General features: G+C 38.1%; 1 protein-coding gene and 1 pseudogene across 3 annotated transcripts in view; one reads left to right on the forward strand and one right to left on the reverse strand.

Annotated features, from left to right (window-relative positions):
- The first annotated feature begins 11,176 nt into the window (after nt 1-11,176).
- ZMYM4 (zinc finger MYM-type containing 4) overlaps nt 11,177-24,831 on the forward strand; it is a 148,461-nt gene continuing 134,806 nt past the window's right edge. For all 3 annotated transcript variants that reach the window (XM_032594254.1, XM_032594255.1, XM_030325241.1), the window contains exon 1: nt 11,177-11,547. Coding sequence is in view for 2 of the 3 variants with exons in the window: in XM_032594255.1 (XP_032450146.1) it covers nt 11,509-11,547 (39 nt within the window). In the remaining variant the exon portion in view is untranslated. The remainder of the gene's footprint in view (nt 11,548-24,831) is intronic.
- On the reverse strand, nt 17,002-17,601 carry LOC115520661 (annotated as a pseudogene).

Raw genomic sequence — 24,831 nt, forward strand, 5'->3', positions numbered from 1 at the left:
TCAAAAAATAAACATTAAAAAAAAAAAAAAAACCATTGTGTTGAGCCAAAGGGTGAGACACAAAAGAGTGTATCTGAATAATTCCATTTATAAGACATTGAAAAACAAAGATAAAGCTAATCCATGGTGATAGAAATCAAAATAATGGTTGTTTAAAGGGGATAGGAGTTGAGTGGAAGGGGGCATGAGGGCACTCTCTAGGGGAAATGTGCTTTATCTTGATTGGGGTGGTGGTTACACAGGTATATGAATTTATCAAAATTCATAAATTGGGGCACCTGCGTGGCTCAGTTGGTTAAACTGCGGACGTCGGCTCAGGTCATGATCTCAGAGTTCGTGAGTTTGAGCCCTGCATCGGGCTCTGTGCTAACAGCTCAGAGCCTTGAACCTGCTCTGGATTCTCTGTGTGTGTGTCTCTCTCTCTGCCCCTCCTCGCTTGCTCTCTCTCTGTCTCTCAAAAAATGATATGACATTAAAAAAAAATTAAAAAAACCAAAATTTGTTAAATTGTACACTTTAGATCTATGCGTTTATTCCTAAATTTTTTATATTTATTATATTTTAATATACCTATATTATTATACCTAAATTTTACCTTAAAAACAAAACAACAAGATTTAGTGGAAAGAATATGTGTTGATGTTAAAAAGTCTTGATTTATTTATTTATTTATTTATTTATTTATTTATTTATTTTTAGAGAGAGAGCAAGCAGGGGAGAGGGGCAGAGGGGGAGAAAGAGAGAGAGAGATGCTTGAGCAGGCTTCACATGTGCAGAGCTTGACGCAGGGCTCAATCCTAGGACTCTGGGATCAGGACCTGAGCTGAAATCAAGAGTCAGATGGTCAAGCAACTGAGCTACCCAGATGCCCAATCTTCGAATTTAAATACCATTTTTACTTCCCAGCTGTGTAAAGTCACTTACTTTTGATAGAGCTTAATTTTTTTCATGTACAAAATGCGAAAGTTGTATATCTTGTTGTTGTGGTGGTGGTAAAATATACATAACATAAATTATCATTTTACAGATTTTTTAAAAAGATTGTATTTTTTGGTAATCTCTACACCCAATGTGGGGCTTGAGCTCACAACTCCAAGTTCAACAGTTGCAATGGTACACTGACTGAGCCAGCCAGGCACATCCTCATTTTAAAATTTTTATTTATTGGGGTGCCTTGGTGGCTCAGTCGGTTAAGCGTCCGACTTTGGCTCAGGTCATGATCTTGCGGTTCATGAGTTCAAGCCCCACGTCGGGCTCTGTGCTGACAGCTCAGAACCTGGAGCCTGTTTCAGATTCTGTGTCTCCCTCTCTCTCTCTCTGACCCTCCCCCATTCATGCTCTGTCTCTCTCTGTCTCAAAATAAATAAACGTTAAAAAAAAATTATTTTATTTATTTATTTATTATTTATTTATTAAGTGCATTTATTTTTTGAGAGAGAGAGAGCATGAGCAGGGGAGGGGCAGAGAGAGAGGGAGAGGAAAAAGAATCCCAAGCAAGCTCCCACCATCATCAAGGAGCCCAATGCAGGGCTCGAACTCACAAATTGTGAAATCATGACCTGAGTTGAAATCAAGAGTTGCACGCTTAACTGACTGAGACACCAGGCTCAGCTTAATGATTTTAAAGTGTACAGTTTTATAGCATTAAATACATCTAATACTGTTCTGCAACCATTACCAGTATCCAGCTCCGTAACTTTTTTTATCTTTCCCAATCAAAGCATTGTACCCATTAAATACTAAGTGTTGGTTCTCTTCTCCCCTAGCCTCTGGCATCTACACTTCTACTTCCTGTTGTATGAATGGGACTATTCTTGATATCTTATATAGGTAGAATCATACAATATTTGTCCTTTCGGGTGAATGGCTTTTTTTCACATAGTATGTTCTTCAAAGATTCATCCATGTTGTGATGTGTGTCAAATTTCCTTCCTTTTAAAGGCTGATGACTATTCCATTATGTGGATGTACTACATGTTTTTTATCCATTCATCTGTTGATGGACACTTAGGTTGCTTCACTTTTTTGCTATTATGAATAATGTTCTGAACGCAGGTATACAAATATCTGTTTAAGCCCCTGCTTTCACTTCTTTTGGGTATATATCCAGAAGCATATATGCTGGATCATATGATAATTCTATGTTTAATTTTTTGAGGAATTACCTGCCAAACACTTTTCCACAATGGCTGCATCATTTACATTCTCACCAGCAATGTACATGTGTTCCATTTCCTCCATATCCTCACCAATATTCATTTTCTGTCTTGTTTTGTTTGTTTTTATATAGCCATCCTAATGTGGGTAAAGTGGTATTTTATTGTGTTTTTGATTACATATTCCAATGACTAGTGATGCTGAGCACCCTGTTCTAAGCTTATTGGCCATTTATCTTCTTTGGAGAATTGTCTGTTCAGACCTTTGCTCATTTTTTAATTGGTTGTTTTTTGTTGTTTTTGTTCAGTTGTAAGAGTTCTTTATATATTCTGGATATTAATCCCTCATCAGATATGTGATTTGTAAATATTTTCTCCCATTCTGTGGGTTGCCTTTTCAGTCTGTTGATAGCCTTTGATGCACAAGGTTTTTTGTTTGTTTGATTTTGATTTTGTTTTTGTTTTTTTAAATTTTTAAGTTTATTATTTATTTTTATTTACTTAAAAATGTTTTAATGTTTATTTTTGAGATAGAGAGAGAGATCACATGTGAGTGGAGGAGGGCAAAAAGAGGAGGGGGGACAGAGGATCCTAAGTGGGCTCCATGCTGACAACAGAAAACCTGATGTGGTGCTTAAATTCACCAAATTCAGATCATGACCTGAGCCAAAGCTGGACACTTAACTGATTGAGCCATCCAGGTGTCCCGAGTTTTATTTTTTATTTTTTCAGAGAAAGAGAGAATGTGAGAGAGAAAGGGGCAGAGAGAAAGAGAGAGAAGAGAGAATCACAAGCAGACTCCATGCTGCAGTGCTGAGCCCATCTCGGAGCTTGATCTCATGAACAGTGATATCATGACCTGAGCTGAGATCAAGAGTTGGACTCTTAACTAACTGAAACACCCAGGCTCCCCCACAAGTCTTAATTTTGATGAACTCCAAACTTAGCTATATTTTTCTTCGTTGGCTATCCTTTTGGTGTCATATCTAAAAATGATTCCAAATCTATTGTCATGAAAAATTTCCCTTATGTTTTATTCTAAGAGTTTTATAGTTTTAGTTCTTGCGTTAGATCTTTGGTCCATTTTGATCCAAATTTGTGTATATGTTATAAGGTAAGGGTCCAACTTCATTCCTCTGTGTGTAGTATACAGGTTTCTCAACACCATTTGTTGAAAAGACTGTCCTTTTCCCATTGAAACGGTCTTGGCACACCCTCAACCCTATATGGAGGTTTCTTTCTGAGCTCTCCAATCTATTTCATTGTTCTGTATGTCTGATTTGTCCCAGTACCCCCACTATTTTAATTTTTGTAGCTTCATAATAAGTTTAAAATCAGACAGTATGAGTCCTCCAGGTTTGATTTACTTTTTCAAGTCCTCTTTTCGCTATTTGGGGTCCCTTGAAGATGCTATATGAATTTTAGGTTGGATTATTCTAGTTCTGCATACTAACTATGTATGAAACTTTTGATAGGGATTGCACTGATCTGTACATCACTTTGGATAATATTGACATCTTAACAATATTAAGACATTAAATCCATGAATGTGGATGTGTGTCCATTTATTTGTGTCTTATTTAATTTCTTTCAGAAATGTTTTGTAGTTTTCATTGTACAATCTTTTACTTCCTTGGTTAAATTGATTTTTAGGTATTATATCTTTTTGATGCTATTATAAATGGAATTATATGTATACATGTAATTCCTTTTCATATTGTCCAGTATTAGTATATAGAAATGCAACTTATTTTGCATGTTGACTTTGTATCCTGTTACTTTGATAAATTGACCTCATTTGTTCTAACAATTATTTGTGGAATCTTTAGGGTTTTCTACAAATAAGATCATATCATCTGTGAACAAAGACTTCCTTTCCAATTTGGATGCTTTTGATTTTTTTTCTTGCCTAATTGCTCTATGATTCCATCACTACATTGTATATAACTAGTAAAGTGGGGATGCTTGCTATGTTTCTGATCTTTGAGGAAATGTTTTAGTCTTTTATCATTGAGTATGATGTTTGCTGTGGGTTTTCATATGCAGCCTTTGTTATGTTGGGATAGTGTCCTTCTATTCTTAGTTTGTTGAGTGTTTTTATCATGAAAGGGTATTTATTTGTCAAATGCTTTTCTGTATCAGTTGATATGGTCACGTGGTTCTTTTTCCTTCATTCTATTAATTGATCTATTACATTGATTGATTTCATACGTTGAACCATCGCTGCATTTCAGAAATAAATCTCACTTGGTCATACACATAATCCTGTTAACATGCAGTTGAATTCAGTTTACTTGTTTTTGTTGAGGATTTTTGCTTCAGTGTTCATAAGGGATAATGATCTATAGCTTTCTTTTTTTGTAGTGTCTTTGGCTTGGGAATCAGGGCAATGCTAACCTAATACAATGAGTTAGGAAGTAGTCTTTCCTTTTCAATTTTTTGGAAGAATTTGAACAGAACAGATATTAGTTCTTAAACATTTGGTGGAATTCACCAGTGATGACATCAGGTCCTGGGCCTTTCTTTGTTTCTATTTTTTTTAAGTTTATTTATTTGTTTGAGAGACAGAGAGAGCACAAGCAGGGGGAGGGGAGGGGCCGAGAAGAGAGGGAGAGAGAGAATCTTAGCAGGTTCTGTACTGTCAGCACAGAGCCTGACTTGGGGCTTGATCTCACAGACTGTGAAATAATGATCTGAGCCAAAATCAAGAGTTGGACGCCAAACTGACTGAACCACTCAGGTGCCCATATTTCATTTACTTATTTTTAAAAACTGTTTATTTCTTTATTTCAAGAGAGAGCTTGTGAGCAGGCGAGGGGCAGAAAGAGAGGGAGAGAGCTAATCCCAAGTGGGCTCCATGATGTCAGCCCAGAGCCCTACATGGGGCTTAAACTCATGAACCATGAGATCATGACCTGGGCTGAAACCAAGAGTCCGACTTTTAACCAACTGAGCCATCCAGGCACCCCTAAATATTTTATTTTAAGTAATGTCCACACCCAACACAGGGCTTGAACCCATACTTGAGATCAAGAGTCACATGCTCTACTGACTGAGTCAGTCAGGCATTCTATCAGATTTTCTATTCATTATTTAGTCTTGGTAGCAATTTGTCCATTTCAGCTAGATTATCCAATTTATTGGCAGATAATTGTTCACTCTTTTATGATCCTTTTTATTCCTGTAGAATTGGTAGTTATGTCTCCACATTCATTTCTGATTTTAGTTGTTTGAGCCTAATCTTGTTTTTCTTGGTCAATCTAGCTAAAGGTTTGTCAATTTTGTTGATCTTTTCCAAGAACTAACTCTTGGCTTTGTTGATTTTATCTCACTAGGTTTTTGTGAGGATTAAATAAGATGATGTGATACCAATTCCTAAAGAAGAAATACAAATGGTCAAGAGTCATATTTTAAAGAGTTCAGCTTCTTCAAATAATTCAAAAAAATTAAGTTAACAGTAAGACACCATTTTATCAAATCATCATAGTTAGAAACAGAACCCAGCCAGAAGTCAACACCTTGTGTGGGTTTAGTTACTAAAAGGAGACACTTAGGGGGGCTTCAGGGACATTGGTAATATTTTATTTATTGACCTTGGAGCTGGTTTGATGTTTAAAAATTCATCAAGCAATGAGGAGTTATTGTTTATAGGGTATAGCATCTCTGTACCTAATAAAGAATTTCCTATACTCAATAAAGAATTCCTGAATTGGATGGTGTTGATGGTTTCAGAACTATTTGAATGTCCTTAATGTCAATGAATGTACACTTAAAAATGGTAAGATGGGGGTGACTGGGTGGCTCAGAAGGTTAAGCATTTGACTTGCAATCTCAGCTCAGGTCTTGCTCTCAGAGTCATGAGTTCAAGCCCCACATTGGGCTCTGTGCTGGGCATGAAGCCTACTTAAAAAAATGATAAGATGGTAAATTTTAGGCATGCCTGGGTGGCTTGGTCAGTTAAGCGTTGGACTCTGGATTTCAGCTCAGGTCATGATCTCATGGTTTGTGAGTTCAAGCCCCACATTTGGCTATGTGCTGGGAGTGTGGACCCTGCTTGTGATTCTCTCTCACTCCCTCTCTCTCTGCCCTACCCTGCTCACTCTCTCTCTCTCTCTCAAGATAAATAAACTTTTAAAAAAGATGAAAAATTTTATACTGTGTGTATTTCACTACAATTTTAAAAGTTTATTCAACTATATATATTTGTGCACTTTTATGTATATTACTTATATTTTAATTATTAAAAAATATAGTAATAGGATGGGAGTCTGCAGTAAGCAATCACTGCTGGTGAAAGTGTAACTGATAATTTCTGGAAGACAATCTAGCTACATGGCTATAAAGCTATAACCTTTGTCTCAGGAATTCTACATCTAGGAACTTATCCTGGGGCACCTGTGTGGCTCAGTCAGTTTAGTGTCCGACTTTGGCTCAGGTCGTGATCTTGGGGTCCATGAGTTCAAGCCCTGCATCAGACTCTGTGCTGACAGCTTAGAGTCTGGAGCCTGCTTCAGATTCTGTGTCTCCTTTTCTCTCTCACCACTTCTACTCTGTCTCTCTCTCTCAAAAAAAAAATAAACATTAAAAAAATTTAAAAAGACAGTGAAATTAAATTGGGATAGTTCTCAATAGCAGTCATAAAAGATGACAGAAGCAAATAAATCTAGAATTGGACATAATAGATTTAGCCAAGGGATGACATGATGCGTGATATAGCTTCTACACCTCATCTGTGTTAGATCACTAATAAGTTATTGAACCTACATGTGATTCAATAGATGTTTTCTACACAATGCCCCCAGCAGCCATTACCAGGTAATTGGAGCTGCCAATGAGGCCCTACCTAAGGTATTCTAATCATTTAACATTGTGAGAACACGGAGGACCATAAATGTAAGGGGACTGGCCAAAGGTCATTCAGTGGCTGACAGAGAACACCTATTCTGTATAATGTAAAATCTGTTTTCTTTTGAGATTTGAATCAGTTAACAATGCCCCAGAAACCAGCAAGGGCACATGAAAATCTATATAGGATGGATCATTTCTATCTAGGAAGACAGTTTCCTATGGCATTTAGAAATCCAAGGGGGCAGCAAGGGACAGAGAGCAGAATATTGATGTTCCTCCTCCTACCCCAGGGAGAAGGCAGAGGTTAATGAGGAGGAAAATGAAGATCCTTCCATAAGCCTCATAATTGTGTAATTCTTGAAAGTATCCCACCAGGTAGTAGGGAAAGAAGGATGATGTTCCTCTACAAGCAGCATCCCACAAGAGGGGACACTCAACTCTATTTGTTCTATTTGTTCAGGTTCTCACAACCAGAGTTTAAGAGTTCTTCAGAAACTAACCAGCCAACTAACTAACTAACCAACCAACTAAAGTAGTCCTCCTCCACTTTTTGTCCCAACTCCCTGTCTTACTTTCTTCTGAACATCCTCAGATTTTACCTAATAGATATAAATGTCTGATTTTCATTAAAACATATTTGAATCTAAGGGATAGAATTCCTCTAGGTAATAACTTCTTTGGGGAAGAAACTTCAAGTTTTTTATAGCTGCTCTCTGCACATATCCCTAAGATGGCATCCACAGGTATGAAGTGTTAATGTGTTGAGGAAGCCTGAAACCTTGGATCTATTTGGTGTCCTTGTGCTATACTTTGACTTGTCTAGATGTTCAGCAACCTATTGGTCAGTGAGTGGTGTATCTTGTAGCCTGGCCTCTCTAAGCTTGCTTATTGTCTGGAGGAACCACAACTCTTTCTGAAGTCTGGTTGTTACTACTTTTTGTTCTAGGTCCAGTGAGCTCTACAGAGCTACTTCCCCTAGAGTTGTCAGTTAGTCTCTTGGCTATCTTCCCTAAGTCTTCACAGGATATGTGGGAACTTCTAGATACATTCTATACCTCAGTGGGGATAAGGGCCACTAACTTGTAGAACTTCTTCCAAGATTCTGTGTCTAATTTTGTATATGGAAGAAGTTGTGTTCTAGTTCTTTAAACGTTTCGTCCCTGTCCTCATCACATAAGCTTTAATACCCACAAAATATGGATTCACCCCTAACTAAAAGGCACTCTGAGGGGCTAAATGCAGGCTTTCTTTCTCTTCCCAATACACAAGGCCATTACTTTTACTAAAGTAATGTAGCTGCTTGCCTGTGGGTGTGGATATAGTCTGCAAATCATCTTTACCTGGAATTCCAAACAGAAGCAAAGCAAAAATGCTTTCTATTCGGAAAGGCTAGAGTAGAAAGACAGAGGTGGTGTCTTTCAATCACTGCCTCTCTTTTCCTTCTTATTCCTTCTGCCATTTAACTAAGAGCCAGGCTTTTCTTTTACTTTCCTATGTCACATTTTCATGGCTTAGCTGTCCTAGATGAAAGGAGCATCTCCTCTGGAGTCTGGGGAGAAATGAGATTCTTACTATGTACCAAATTTTATAAGTTAAATGGAATTAAGGAAATTTAGCAAATTCTTTTTCTCTCCACTAAGCCTATTCTACTCTCTCCTGATTATGGAAATAAGTCTCAGAGCTCTACTTCAGGCCAGAGTCTAGGCTAGAACATGATTTAAAGAAAAAAATTAAAATGAATCAGCTTGATATTTGTTAAAGTATTATACTATTATATTTTACTTTTTTTTTGAGAAGTCAGAAGATTGGATTTGTACATGACATAATCCCATTTTAAATGTTGGCAAATAATTAAAAATTTAAAAATGTAGAATGTATAAAATAATATACTCTTCTAGTGCTAGGAACCAAAGGGTTCTAAGAGATTTAAAGATATTAACTAATTCTCCCAACAATGCATTTTACAGAGGAGGATACTGAGGCATAGAGCAAGTTACTTGACCAAGATCACATAGCTATATGTGATGCAAACCAAATACATGTCTATGGGGAAGATTTGTCTGCAAGGCAACCAATATGCAACCTCTAGTTCATGATATATTGGAATAAGCTAGAAAGAAAAAACCTTTGGATTCTGGCTTGGCTTCTCTGCTGAATGACCATGTAGTGGTCACTTAACCTCTGTAAATCCCTCTGTAAAATAAGCATAATATGATTAACTTTGCAGTGCTCACTAAGTGTTGGTTTTCTCTTTTCCTCCTATATGGATGCTAGCACTGAACATTCATGATACGCTTGTATATCTGCAATGCACAAATCTTGTCTATTGTTCAAGACCCAATATATTCCCAATACTTCCAGAAATAATCTGATATGATAGACAGTGCTAGACTTGAGGTCAATATGCTTGTTCCAGTCCTGATGCTGTTATGAATCGTTTGTGTGATCTCACAGAAGTTTCTGAACCTCAGTGACTCCATCTTTAAAATGTGGTGTTGGACTGAATCAAATGGCCTTCAGATGTGTCTTGAGAAATGCCACATTTCTCTAATGGTGGGAAGTGTCATGAAAGAAGAAGAGAGAGGGCAAGGGGAAGGATGGATGAGCGGATGGGTTCCCCATCTCCACTTCAAATTTAGCAACTCCATTTTAAGCTCAGATTTTATTAGAAGGGAATATTCTACTGCCAATAAAACAGGTGGAAACCACTAGACCTTTCATGTACCCATATTCTCTAAAACAATCTCTTTTTTTTTGGTTTCTCTTTTGGTTTCCTTTTTGTTCTAAACATGGAACTAAAAGATCTGACATGTTTTAAAAATTCCATCTGAAATATACATTCTTTCGTCCTTTCCTCTTTCCTACGCAGAAGTGAAGAGGCCTAAGCAAGGACAAACATGGATACTTCCAGTGATTCCACAGTTTTCAGCAAAATGTGACAGATTAAGAAACTTCTCAGTTTCAAAACAGCTACCAAGTGACATGCAAAAGTCACAAATGGTCTCTTTTATCCTGTGACTTTAGGAATTGCTCATTTGCATTTCAATGTTTCTTGCTGGGTGGGAATGACCTTCAGGAGGCAACTTCTTTGTATTTACCTGATTGTCTCTCAGCTATCATGAACTCCATTAGAGCAATTTTTCTCCACCTGAGGCTAGGGAACTGTACGAAGGGGACTAAATCAAGCCTCCATTCTCTTCAGTCTTCCTCAGTTTCTGTTTTAGGGCAAGATAGACCCAAATCTACTTCCCAGTTTTCTGCTTGGAAATAAGATGAGCATCCTTTAAGTCAGATCCTCAAAGCTCCTTCAATGGAGGTGAATGAGGACATACAATACCTGCAAATCATCACCCATCTTCAGAGAAGAATTACAGTATTCTTGAAACATCATGGAACTTTCATTTCTGATCTTCTAGATGAAAGCTGATTTATCTTTTGCTTTGAAAACTGTTTGGTGCATTGAAAAGCCTGGGAGGCTGTCACTCAAATCTTGATTCTAATTTCACACCAGCATTTAGGTGCCTTGGGGCAAATTACTTTCTGGACTAGGCTGCTATTTTACTATTGGGAGTATTGGAGTAGATGCTTTCTGAGATCCTTCTCGATTTAGATATTCTAAGGACAAATTACTATAGAGGAAATTATCTCCAGTTGTTGGTTCGGTCTTCAAAATCACTATAGGATCTAATTTTGAGGTTAGGCTGTCAGAGTTGGCCCTTAATAGTCTATGCTCTGGGCTTCAGATCTGGCTGTCTAAAGGAAGGAAAGCTGGGTCTCTTTGGGATGACTGGCTTGTTTCCTCATTGGTTGGGATTCTTCATGTTCAGAGGTCCACTGGGAACTTCAGTTCACCATCATTTCCCCTATACAATGGTATCTCCGCAGTCAGGTGTAAGATGGTGATCTGGACCCCTCACTGACATTTCACCCAACTCTCCAGACAGTCCTTTCATTAATTTCTTTCATTCCTCCTTCATCACTGCATCATGGTCCCTTTAAGGCAGCGGCCATAGTTGAGTGGTGGGAGCAGCTGCTGGCAGCAAAGAGACTTGCAGGATTTGGCCTACCCTTGGCCACTCACAGCGCACGCTCAGGACCGGGGGCTTGGTGGGAAAGGAAGGAGGGGCTTAAGGTGCGCCTGCGCAACTGGGGCGCGCGCAAGGGGCTGGTTTGGTGATCCCTTTAAGAAACCGCAGGCGGAGGAATTTCTCTGAGAGAAAATAATCCTACTCACGGGGCCCCTTGGAGGCCATTAACCCCCCCGAGTCCCGGCCCCCCCTTTTCCCGGGCAGGCCCTACCGCCCACGCGCGCACCCGTGGGATCTCAGGATCTCAGACCCGGCGCGCGGCATCCGCCCCCTCCCCACTCTCAGCGCCGGGCCCGGTTGGGTCCGGGGAAGCTGCCGCGAGGCGGCCGTGCCTGCAGTGTGGGCGGGGGCCGGGGGCCCGAGAGGTTCCGCCGCCACCGCGCCGGGAGCCGCAGCGGTTCCGAGCGGGGCCCAACATGGCGGAGAGAGAGGTGGAGTCCGGCCCCCGAAAGAGGGTAGGTGAGGTGAGGCAGAACTCGGGCGGCGGGGCGGGCGGCGGGGGGCGGGGCGGGAGCCGCGTCCCGGGGCCGGGAATGGGCCAAGCGCAGGCTCGTGGAGGGGTCGCGGAGGCCCCGTTGGAGAGAGGCTGCGGGCAGGACTGAGGCAACCTTGGGTCTGGAGCGTGCTGGAGAGTGGTCCTTCGGCAGGTGGGACAAAGATTTGCTGCTGGTTAGGAGGGGAGGGGCGGGGGGTTGTTTGCTTTTTTTATTTTTCCTGCATTGGGGGTGGCTTATCTGGGCCAGGGGAGGGAAGGTGTCATATTGTTAAGTGCATCTTTAGTAAATCAGAGTCTGGAAGTTTAACTGGGGAGAGGTCAGGTGGGGGTGGTGGTGGCGGGAATAAGTCGTGGACGGGTCTCAAGAGGAATAACCTGGAGGGTTCTTCAGTAACACCGTCGCGAATTCATGCTCCTGCCTCCTTCCCCCCCCCCCCCCCATAACCGTTATCAAGACTAAGGTGGAGGTGGTGCTCTTACCTGTGAAGAAGTGGGGTCGTTGGCATGTCCTGATTTAGGAGAAAGATTTTGGCAACTCTAAATGTCATGTTCTAGTCTAGCCTCTTTACCAACAATTAGGAACGTGGAAGAGTATGACAAGTTTTGTCATAACAGGAATGCACCCAACCAACCTGCAGAGGTGAAGCCAGTTCTGCATAGTAGTTGTTGAGTGCTTTTAAAGTTTGTCTTGAAACTTTTATTTAATTCTGAATGTTTTTTTTCAGACGGAGAACGATACTGTACTATCGATTGAGCAATATTTTCAGATTTTTTTTTTTTTTTTTTACTTCCTATCCCCCCCCCCCCCCCCCAGCATGTTGAGCAGTAAGTTTCTTATCAGGAATCTTGCTTTTGGGAATGATCACAAAATGATCAAATTAGTGTTAAGTCAATTACGTAAAAAATTACTAGATTTTTACTGATAGTGCCTTTTTTGATTTAGCAGAGTTAGCAATCTCTTGATGATATTAGGGATAGTCATTTGAGTGCTTACTATGTGTCTGGCATTGTGCTTTTTAGGAAGAATTTACCTTTCCATTAGCTATGTAAAACCCATTTTGCAGGTGAGGAATATAGGCTTATAGAGAATATAGAGAGGTTAAGTAATTAAGATCAGATAGCTATTTAAGAGGTTGAGTTTGGATTTGAATTCAGGTTTGTCCCAACTACAGTACTTGTGTAGGTTGCCAATCTATGTTTCTTTCCTTAAAAGCTTAAATTATAAATAGCCAAAGAAGTGTCGAATAGTTTTTTTCCAACAATTTATTAGGAAATATTTTCAACTACACAGCAAAATTGAAAAATTTTACAGGTGGCGTTCATATACCCACTACTTAGATTGTTCTATTGACATTTTACTGGTTTTATTACATATTTATGCATCTATTTAGTCCTTTATCCTTATATCAGTTACTTTAATGCATTTCATTGTCGTATTTGGAGTAATTACAATTTAATGTTGACAGTCTTAGGTTTATAAAAGTTTAGCTCATCATGCAATAATTAGTCATAGCTAGAGAACAAGTTAAGCTGTATAATGATAGTGTACCAAGTAGTACATTTAATGTAAATATTGGGTATAGAATGCATGTCTTGAAATCTTAAATTACTCTTCCAGTTGTGAGTCAATTTTAAAGTCGATCCTCATATTTGAATGAAGGCAGATGGCATGTGATCTACCATTAAAATATAGGGTAAATTACTTTAGTTGTGTAATGTTCTTTCAAGGAGATTGCTGAATCCAGTTGCTATTATTGCTGTTGTCATTCACCTTATAAGATGGAATGTTCTAGAAAAACATCTGCGTGCTTTGGTAACAATTTCAACTGGATTTTAAATACTTCTTGCTCTTCTAATATGCTTAAACGGTGCTGCACTGGTGGTAATCTAAATTATTATTTTTTAATATGTAATATATGTAGCGCTTCCACAGGTTTTACCATTATTTTACCAATTTCATTGTGGAGGAAGGTTACATTCATTATTTTTTAGATTCCATAATCCATTTTAAAGTTGTTATTTAATTTTTTTTTTTTTTTTTTTTTAAGTAATCTCTACACCCAATGTGGGGCTCAAAATCATGGCCCTTGAGATCAAGAGTCACATGCTCTACTGACTGAGCCAGCCAGGTGCCCATCCATTTTGTTTTGATATCAAAACAAAATGTTCAGTAGGGTTATCCCGAACTGTACACGTGGTATATGCACTTTTTTTTTTTTCACTCACTTTTTGGTGTATGCTAAACTCCATATGGATTCCATATGTATATTCTAAACAGGTTAGTGAGGACTATGTGCAAAAGTACAAGATCTTTTTAAATAATTTGGTTGTTTGCTTTGAGGTAGGTAAAAAAAAATTGCACAGGCCTAAGTAATAAATTTAGGTTATTTCATCTCAAATTGCATTGATATGACATGGTATTATATTTATGATACTGCTTTGACTTTTATAATCCTAAGTCACAAGTTGTTGAGCACCTATGTTAGTTGATGTACCTTATGCTATGCATTATGCTATGGTATTTATGATCAGCTAGAATAATACATTCTGGCTCTCCTGCTAAATTGCCAACTCCTTTAGAGGAGGGAGCATTGTACAGCATTTTGCATCTCCAACACCTAAGACTTCCACATAATAGAACTCAAAAGACTTGGTTTTTGGTAAGAAAGTTCAGTTGTTATAGTAGAGTGTGTATGGCATGGGTACCAAGTTATCTGTTTTGTAATTTGGAAGCTTTTGTAAATGTTTCATACCATCTTTATACTCAGTAATTCTCTCCTATGGATCCAGATTTAGGGATCTTCTGATTGTTCGGGATTTTGGTTAGATGGAAGAGGGTAAACAACCTTAAGTTTTGTGTAGGCCTGCCTGGTGTCTTTTATGCTTGTGGGCAATTAGAACAATAGGTATTCATTAGATAAGGTTGATTCGATTGTATTCTGACTATATTGGAATGCCAGTCTCTCAATTTGTGAACTTGGGGAAGCTGAGTATATGGATGTGTCGGCACTATATCCATCTATCATCTGTGCTAAGAACAAGTTCACATGATGGCCAGTATTATACACATACACTCTTTCTCATTTTAAAGTTAGGATATTTTTGAGATAATGTTTATGAATTTTTTTAACATTGCAAAATTTTATTTTCTTAAATAAGTTTTAAAATTCATTAGGTAGGTTTGTTGTAAATAGTGGAATTATTTTATATGTGGCTATTATAGTAAACCTATGAAGCAGGCAATCTAAATCTGGTGGCCATATTTTTTTGTGAAATCCCTGTATATTTTTTTTATGTTTATCTTTGAAGGAGAGAGAGACGGAGTGTGAGTGGGGGAGGGGCAGAGAGAGAGGGAGACAGAATCAGAAGCAGGCTCCAGGCTCTGAGCTGTCAGCACAGAGCCCGTCGCAGGGGTTGTGGGGCTTGAACTCACAAGCCGCGAGATCATGACCTGAGCTGAAGTCGGATGTTCAACTGACTGAGCCACCCAGGTGCCCCCCTATATCTTTTCAGAGTTTACATACAGAATGATGATTTTTGTAAATGTATATGTTATTAAGTGGTCTAGTAAGTTGTATCCGTTCTTAAACTTCTCTGTATATTAAATTTGGGACATATATGTTTGGTATACTTAAAGATAAACATATGTAGAAGTAGTATGCTTCAATTTTTGTAAAAACTGACCATTTTCCCCTCCCTACATACATGTGTATATATGTATGAGCTTGGAGAAAGTTGTGGAGGATACATTTCAGGCTACATGTTACCGTTGATTATCTTCAAGGGTTTGAGATAAGGGAAAGGGAGAATAGGGGAAGATTTTTGCAAAATGGAAAATACTCATGGTATAATATTAAGTGAAAATGTAGACTGTAAAATGTTATCCATATTATTATTGTAAATATGTAAACACTGAACATGCGTATAGACAAGGAATAGAAAATAATATGAACAAATGAAAACATTGATTTTATCACGTGATGGGATTATGGAGTTTTGTTTTGGATTTCTGTTATTTTAATATTTTGTTAAATATTTGCAATAATTGCAAAAGGTTGATCCTTCTTAGTTCCTTGATGAACTTTTTCTTTTGTCTTTTTGCTAAGTGTTTTACTTAAAAGCACAAAAGCATGATGTCACAGGAGAGCCTGGTGGCGTCAGTTAAGCGTCTGACTTTGGTTCAAGTCATGAACTCCCAGTTTGTGGGTTTGAGCCCCATGTCGGGCTCTTTGCTCTCAGCACGGCGCATGCTTTGGATTCTCTGTTTCCCTCCATCTCTGCCCCTTTTCCCGCTTGCACTTGCTTGCTTGCTCTCTTTGTCAACGATAAATAAACATTAAAAGAAAAAAATCACAGCGGTACGTATTGTTAAAATATTTGCAGTTCACGTGTCTAGAATGTAAAGCATCTGCTTGAAGAATGCATTGGTTCTGTATAGAGAGCATTTGAAGAGCCCAATCTAGTGAATTGTTTTCACAGTGCCCATCTTATAACTAGCAGAGGTTTCTATAAATAATACTTGATATTTATAGACATTTAAGTTCTAGTCATTATTCTGATTATTTTATATAATATATCCTCCAGTCCTTATCAATTCCAATTCCATAAACAGTGGTCACTGTTACTGTCCCATTTTATAAATGAAGAAACTGGGGCAAAGAGTTGTTTTTTGTTTTCAGGGTTTTTTTTGCTCAGGGTCCTAATATAATAAGTTAAACCAGTATCAAGTACTACGTGAAAAATTATACTGTTTGATAAAGTTTAGGTTAGAATTTATTATAACAACATGTAAGAGTTAATATGTCTACTAATTAAATGTAATATATGTAACATAGAATACGTGTATAATAATATGTGTAAAATGGTCTAGGTCCCGAATTCATTATGTGGAATTTTTGATGATTAAAATCAATTGAATTATATTTAAATTGATGTATAAACTACTTTTCAGGAAGCATCGAAATACATTCCAGTTTGAGGTAACCTTAAAACATATCTTCACAACTCACAAGTTTATTTTAATAAAGTAGACACTAAATATTTTAAAACTATGATATATTTTAAAGTTTGTGCTTCCTTTGAATATGGACTTATTTCTTATTTGCTAAAGACAGTATAAGGAGATAAATGTAAAATTGCAATTTCTATGGTATTTAGTGGATATTTTTGAATTCTACATTAGATCAACCACTCTTTAAAGAAGAATAACATTTCCGTTAAGTATTCTGATTATTTTACTGTGCATTAACTATGTAATTATTTTAGTAAAGGAAAGAGAAAGGAGAGCATTATAGTATTAAGTTGAACTATATGAAATTGCTAATATTTGACCATTTGACTTACAAAAACACATTTTCTTTCTTTTTTTTTTTTTTTTCAAACAACGAATAATCACTTTATTAAAAAGGTTGATTTAAGCATCTACAATGGTGACTTCAACCTCACCGCCTGGCTTAATACTGATGGAAGTAATCTTAATCTGCTTTAATAATCTCAGAAGCACTGTGTGCAAATCAGTGAGTCGCTTGTGGATCCTCATCTGAAAACAGACACAAGTCTTTTTTTTTTTTTTTTTTTAATGTTTTTTATTTTTGAGAGAGACAGAGACAGAATGTAAGTGGGTTAGGGGCAGAGAAAGAGGGAGACACAGAAGCAGAAGCAGGCTCCAGGCTCTGAGCTGTCAGCACAGAGCCCGATGACGGGCTCGAACTCACAAACTGTGAGATCATGACCTGAGCCAAAGTTGGATGCTCAACTGACTGAGCCACCCAGGCGCCCCCAGACACAAGTCTTAGAACCTTTACTACAAAGAGTTTCTCTTGTAGTGATTCTCAGGGTCTTGGTAGGCATCCAAACTTGTCCTTTCACTTTTAGATTCTTTTCCTTTGCACCTCTAATCAAGTCAGCACATACCTTCTCCAAAGATTTTACATTGCAGCTGGTTAGAGTGATTCTGATTCAGTGAATTGCCACTTCTGGTTCCACGTGTCTTCCCGGTGTCTTGAAAAGCCATGGCTGTGGCGTGGCTTCCTGACTGACTTGTTCTTGGGCAGAAGTGAGCAGTGGTGAGTCAGGAACAGGAGCTGGGTGCCTGGAGCTCCGTTGTAGCTGTGACCAATGTCTTTCTCAAAGAGCCAAAAATGCATTTTCATATGCCTCAATCTAATAGAGCCATGGGCTTCTCAAAGTCAGGTTATGGTACAATCTCTGGTGTTGAGCAATATTGGGATAATAACACCCACACACATTTATACTTAGGGAATATGCATAGTGGTATTTTAATTTCATTCTATTATTTTTCTGGCCTCCTGAAAGCTTAAGTTATCTACCTTCCTTGACCAAAGATAGTACCTGAGCAACCCTTTTCTATCGAACATGACTACCCAATACTCTTGGAGGCCAAGGATCATATGTGTGGATCTTCTTTACATCTCCAACGTGTTGGTTTAAGATGTTTTAAGTTACATATATATACACACACATATACATATATACGCATAATGCATACACACATATATGTATATATACACACGTATATATATGCCGTCACATGCATACCGCACATTTACAGGCAAAAAAACCAAAAACAAAAAAACCAAACAAAAACAAAAACAAAACCCTTTTATTCTGTTTCATAATTTGATATTAATATAGAATATAAATATAGATGGGTACAGTGAAACCCCATATTCCTGTTACTCAGCTTTGACAACTGAACAGTTATCAACATTTTGCTATTCCTGTGTCATCCAACTTTTGTTTCAATGTGTATTTTTTTTTAATTTTTTTTTAACGTTTTTATTTATTTTTGAGACAGAGAGAGACAGAGCATGAACAGGGGAGGGGCAGAGAGAGAGGGAGACACAGAATCTGAAGCAGGCTCCAGGCTCTGAGCTGTCAGCACAGAGTCCGACACGGGGCTCGAACTCACGGACCGTGAGATCATGACCTGAGCCGAAGTCGGATGCTTAACCGACCAAGCCACCCAGGCGCCACCTTAATGTGTATTTTTGAGGAGAGAGAAAAAGCATAAATGGGGGAAGAGCAGAGAGAGGGGGACAGAGGGTCTCATGAACCGTGAGATCATGACCTGAGCTGAAGTTGGTTGCTAAAACTGACTGAGCCACCCATGTGCCCCTGCCTCTTTTTTTATTGAGATAATTTTATTAATTTTTATTAAATTTTTAAAAATTATTTATTTTTAATATTTAATTTTTCAAGTTTATTCATTTGAGAGCAGGGTAGGGGCAGAGAGAGAGGGGAGAGGAGAGAGAAATCCCAAGCAGGCTCTACACTGTCAGGCAGAGTCCTGTGTTGGGCTTAAACCCATGAACTGTGAGATCATGACCTGAGCTGAAATCAAGAGTCAGATGCTTAGCTGACTGAGCCACCCAGGTGCCCTAGTTGAATATTTTTAAAGAAATCTCGAGAATCACATCATTTAATCTATAACATACTTACGTATGTATATTTAATAAGTAAGAATTAAAAAAAATGAAACAACTCCAATACTACCCTACCTAGTAAAGTTAAGAGTTCCTTAATCCAGTCTGTTCAGATTTCTTTGATTCTCTAAATGTTTTCTATAGTTGGTTTGTTTTTAAATCACTATCCATATAAGATTTACCATTTGATTTGGTTTATATGCCTCTTAAATTTCTCTTAACTTCAACCATCTTCCTCCCTACTGTATACACCCTGAACTTTTTCCCCATGCTATTCTTTGTTGTAAAAACTAGGTCATTGTTCAGGAGAATTTCCCACATTCTGGTTTGGCTGCTTGAATTCTTGTGGTGTCTTACATGTTCAATTACCCTTCATATTTCCCACAAATTAGTAGTTACATATGGAGCAGTAGTTCTCAACTTTGGCTGAAACTTGAGAATTACCTGGAGAGCTTTTAAATATCCTGATTCTCAGGTTACATCTCAGATGAATTAAATCAGAATTCTTGGGTGGATTCTAGGCATCAATATTTTTAAAAATTTTCCCAGTGATCAGTCTGTTAGCCAGAATTGAGAACTTGAATTGGTAGAGCTTTATTAGATTTAGATTCAGTTTTTTTTGGAAAGAAAAATTCATAGAGTAATTATTATATTTATTTCCAATAAGTTTTAGAAATAAAGGGTGTGCTGTTTTATAATTATAGTGGGACAATAGCCATAAACAGGGAGTATCCTGGACAAAGTAGGATATATAATCACCCTGTTAGATGGTTACCTCATTCTAGGAGGCATCTAAATGGTTGTCACACTTTAGTGATACTAATATTGAATCCGTTTACATTCTTTCTGTCAGTGGAGTCCAAACATTCCAACTTCTTAACCTTTCACCTAATGAATTTATCAGCCATAGATGATTGTTGTCTAGATCCATAATTCCTTTGAGGAATGATTTTTTTTTTTTAAATCATTTCTTCTGTATTTATTCACTGGAATTTTTCCATAAAGAATTCCTTCATTGGTGAATTCCTTCAACCAACAATTTGATTATTATTCACCAAAAACCATTATTTGGTTACCTTATAATATTATACAGGAAAAGCACAGAGTAAATGCTTATTTTTTTTCCCCTTTATTTGCCAACTTTCAGAAGAATGAATTGATGTCCCTACAAATCCTAAAGGTGAGACTTGGGAGGTGATATCATTATGAACACATGGATTTTTAATATATTTGTATATTTAAATTTACTGTGGTCAGTATTCTTTTTGATGTTTAAATTTGGTATATATTTTATTAATGGCTATTGTAATAGTATCCTAAGGCTGCGTAACAAATTATTACCAACTTGGTGGCTTAAAATGGCAGAAATTTTATTCTCTCTCAGTTCTGGAGGCTAGATGTCTGAAGTCAGAGTGTCAGCAAGGCCATGTCTCTCTTTGAAGACTCTAGGGAAGAATCCTTTCTCACTTTTGGAAGTGCTTTTGAAGAATTCTGGAAGCTTCTGGTGGATTGATTTGTGTTCCTTGATTTGTGGCAGTATAACTCCCAGTCCACCTCCCTCTTCACCTGTCATTCTCTCTGTGTGTTCTGTCTTTTCTAAGGATACTCTTTATTGGAATTTAGGGTCCATCCTAACCCAGGATGATCTCATTTCAAGATCTTTACCTTAATTACATATGCAAGAACCTGTCCTGCTCACTATCTGAGGTTCTGGGTGCACATATATTTTAGGGGTCACAATTCAAGTCACTACAGTCCCCCCCTTGTCCTTCAAGACCATCCATATGCAACTTAACCATACCAATATGCAAAATACATTCATCCCTATCTCAACATTCCCCAAAGTTTCAACCCATTACAACATGAATTCTAAGACTTAATAAATCTCTTCTAAATATCGTTAGCTCAGACCAGCCAAATCTCAGCATCTAAATCATCTGCATGAGGTATGAGTGTGATTCCATCTGGGGTAAAATCCTCTTTATCTGTGGCCCTGCGAACCAGAAAACAAATGTTTTGCTTCTAACATACAATTGTGAGGACAGACATAGGGTAGATATTCCCATTCCAAAGGAAGGAAACTGGAAGGAATAAAGGGATCACTTGCCCCAGTCAAGTTCAAAACCCAGCAGGACCAGTTTTATTAGATTTCCAAGGCCTGAGAATAATTCTCTGTGGCTTGATCCCTGCCCTCTGGGTTTATGGAGACACTGTAGACCTCTGCTTTGAGCCTACTTCTCTGGTTTCCACTTCTGTGTGCCTTTCTTTTTCTTGAAGGGTAGCACAAGTTCACACATGAGTAGCTTTACTAGCTTTTTCTTGACCATAGAATTCCAGAAGTCAGACAGCTTTTTAAAATTTTTGTCTAGTTTCTGTTCTTTGAAGTATAGGCTGGCAGTGTTTTTGTTGGTATAATATGTTCACAAGCCTTGTGAGTCTTCTCTGTGGTAAGGGGAGCCACACAATTAGACAAGAAGGTTCTTCATAAATCTTTGATAACCCCATTTGTATTCTGACTTAAATTGAGGTGATAGATTGGACCATGAGTCATATATCTGATATCTTCAGCTAGTAGTTGTCCAAGCCATACCCTTGGTCCTTTCTTTAGAGAGCACATTTTTATAATAGTGAATTCCCTAATTTTAGCATCCTCTGCCCATCTGGATGGGCTGAGAATCTCCCAGACATCAAGAGTTACTTCCTTTTGCTAATATTTCCTCAGTTTATCTCTTTTCCCCTCATTTTTACTCCTAGCAACAAGAAGAAACCAGGTTGCGCTTTCAATGCTTTGCTTAGAAATCTCCTTAGTAAATAAATAAGTTCACACTTCCAAGTTGTGCCTTCTATCCAATAGTAGAACACAATTCAGTCAAGTTTTCTCCTATTTTATAACAAAGATCACTTTCTAGTTCCCAATAACATAATTCTTCATTTCCTTTTGAGATCTCACAGAAGCAACTTTAACATTCATATTTCCCCAACATTTTGTTTATGGTATACCTATTCTTCAGATGTTATAAGCTTTTTCTCTCTGTTCCTCACTTTTTTCTGAACCTCACCAGAACTGCCTTTATTTATTTTTTTATTTTTATTTTTTATACTTTATGTTTAATTACATCCAAGTTAGTTACCAATATGGTGCAACAATGATCTTCAGGAGTAGGTGCCTTTTTGCCCCTTACTCATTTAGACCATCCCCCCTCCCACAACCACTCCAGCAACCCTCTGTCCTCTGTATTTAAGAGTCTTTATGTTTGTCCCCCTCTGTGTTTTTATATATTTTGCTCTCCTTCCCTTATGTTCATCTGTTTGTCTCTTAAATTACTCATATGAGTGAAGTCATATGGATTGTCTTTTCTCTAATTTTCTCCTACCATAATACCCTACAGTTCCATCCAGTAGTTGCAAATGGCAAGATTTCATTCTTTTTGATTGCTGAGTAATACTCCATTGTGTGTATATATGTTATCCACATCTTCTTTATCCATTCATCAGTTTGATGGACATTGGGCTCTTTTCATACTTTGGCTGTTGTCGATAGTGCTCCTATAAACATTGGAGTGCATGTGCCCCTTGAAACAGCACACCTGTATCCCTTGAATACACCTGTGGTGCAATTGCTGGGTCGTAGAGTAGTTCTCTTTTTAATTTTTTGAGGAACCTCCATACTGTTTCTAGAGTGGACTGCACCAATTGCATTACCACCAGCAGTGCAAAAGAGATAGTCTTTGTCTGCATCCTCGCCAGCAACCTGTTGTTGCTGAGTTGTTAATGTTAGCCATTCTGAAAGGTATGAGTGGTGTCTCATTGTGGTTTTGATAGAACTGCCTTTTGTATCCATGTTTGTACCAACATCTCTTGAAGGTAAATCTAGATTTTTTTTTTTCTATCATGCTTCTTAAAATTCATCCAGCATCTGTCCGTTATCCAATCCAAAACTGTTGCACGTATTTAGATATTTATTACAGCAACATACACTTCGCTATACTAAAATATATATAAGTTTCCTAGGTTTGCCGTAAGAAATCACCACAAACTTGGTGGCTTAAACAACAAATTTATTCTCTTATAGTTCTGGAGGCTAGAGTCCAAAATCAAGGGGTCAGCAGGGCCATCCCTCTCTCTGAAGGCTCTAGAGAAGAACATTCTCTTTGTCTCTTTCTGCTTCTGGTGGGCCTTAGGTATTCCTTAATTTTGTGGCAGCATTAACTCCTCTCTTTACCTCTGCCTTCACATGGCCTTGCTTTCTGTGTTTCTGTCTCTTTTAAGGGCAGTCTTCATTGATTTACGGCCCCATGCTAATTCAGGGTCATTTCATTTCAAGATCCTTATACTAATTAACATCTGCAAAGGTTATTCCAGAAAGCTCACATTCTGAATATCTGGGAGGACGTATCTTTGGGGGCCACAGTTCAGCCTGACAGCAAGGTCTTTAAGGTTTGCATCTCAATGCTTTTAAAAAAATTATTATATAAAAGGTACCTTAATTTTTATTAGACGTGTATATGTGAATGGCATTAAGTACATTTTAATAGTGTTGTGCAACTATTACCATTGTCTTTTTCATGCCAGACAGAAGACTGTAACATTAAGGAATACTCCCCATTGCAGTTCCTTCCAGTCTTTGTTATGCTTTAATTTACTTTATGTCTCAATGAATTTGCCTATCCTGAATATTTCATGTAAGCGGAATCATACAGTATTTGACCTTTGATGTCTGGCTTATTTCATTCAGCATAATATATCAGAGCTTCATTTCTATTTTATGGCTGAATAATAATCTTATTTGTATGTATATAACACATTTGTCCATTTGTTGATGGACACAAATTTTTTGTCTTTTGGCTGTTGTGAAAAATGCTGTTATAAATAGTGCTGTACAATATCTGTTTGAGTCTGTGTTTTCACTTCTTTTGGGTATATGCCTAGAAATGGATTTGTTGGGACAAATAGAAATTTTATGTTTTATCTTTTTTGAGGAATCACCAAACTTTTCCACAGAGGTGCACTAGCAATGCAAGAGGATTCTGATTTCTCCTGTCCTCTCCAACATTTGTTCTGTTCTCCTCCTCATCTTTCTTCTTCTTTTCTTCTTCTTCTTCTTCTTCTTCTTCTTCTTATTCTTCTCTGATTTCTCCTATCCTCTCCAACATTTGTTCTGTTCTCCTCTCCTCCTTTTTCTTCTTCTTTTTCTTTTTTTTTTTTTTTTGATAAAGCTGTCCTAGTGGATGTGAAGCAGTATCTTGTGGTTTTGGATTTGAATTCTTTTTTTTTATAAATTAATTTTTAATGTTATTTGTTTTTGAGAGAGGAGAAGAGAGGAGAGAGAGAGAGAGAGACAGAGTGTGAGCTGGGGAGGGGCAGACGAGAGGGAGACACAGAATCTGAAGCAGGCTCCAGGCTCTGAGCTGCTTGCACAGAGCCAACGCGGGGCTCGAACCCATGAACCATGAGATCATGACCTGAGCCGAAGTCCGACACTTAATCGACTGAGCCACCCAGGTGCCCCTTGAATTCTTTTGAGAGGGCGAGAGCGCGAGTGAGAGAGGGGGAGGGGTAGAGGAAGAGGAGAGAGAGAGATCTTAAGCAGGCTTGATGCCCAGTACAGAGCCTGACATGACTTGGGGCTCCATCTCTCCTGAGCTGAAATCAAGAGTCAGATGCTTAACCGTACTGAGCAACCCAGGTGCCCTTGATTGATTATTTTTTTAATGACTAATGACGTTGAGTATCTGTTCTTGTGTTTTTTGGCCATTTGTCGATCTTCTTTGGAGAAATGTGTGTTAAATCCTTAGCCA

Source organism: Lynx canadensis, chromosome C1, assembly GCF_007474595.2.
Source record: "Lynx canadensis isolate LIC74 chromosome C1, mLynCan4.pri.v2, whole genome shotgun sequence".
NCBI classification, from domain to species: Eukaryota; Metazoa; Chordata; class Mammalia; order Carnivora; family Felidae; genus Lynx; species Lynx canadensis.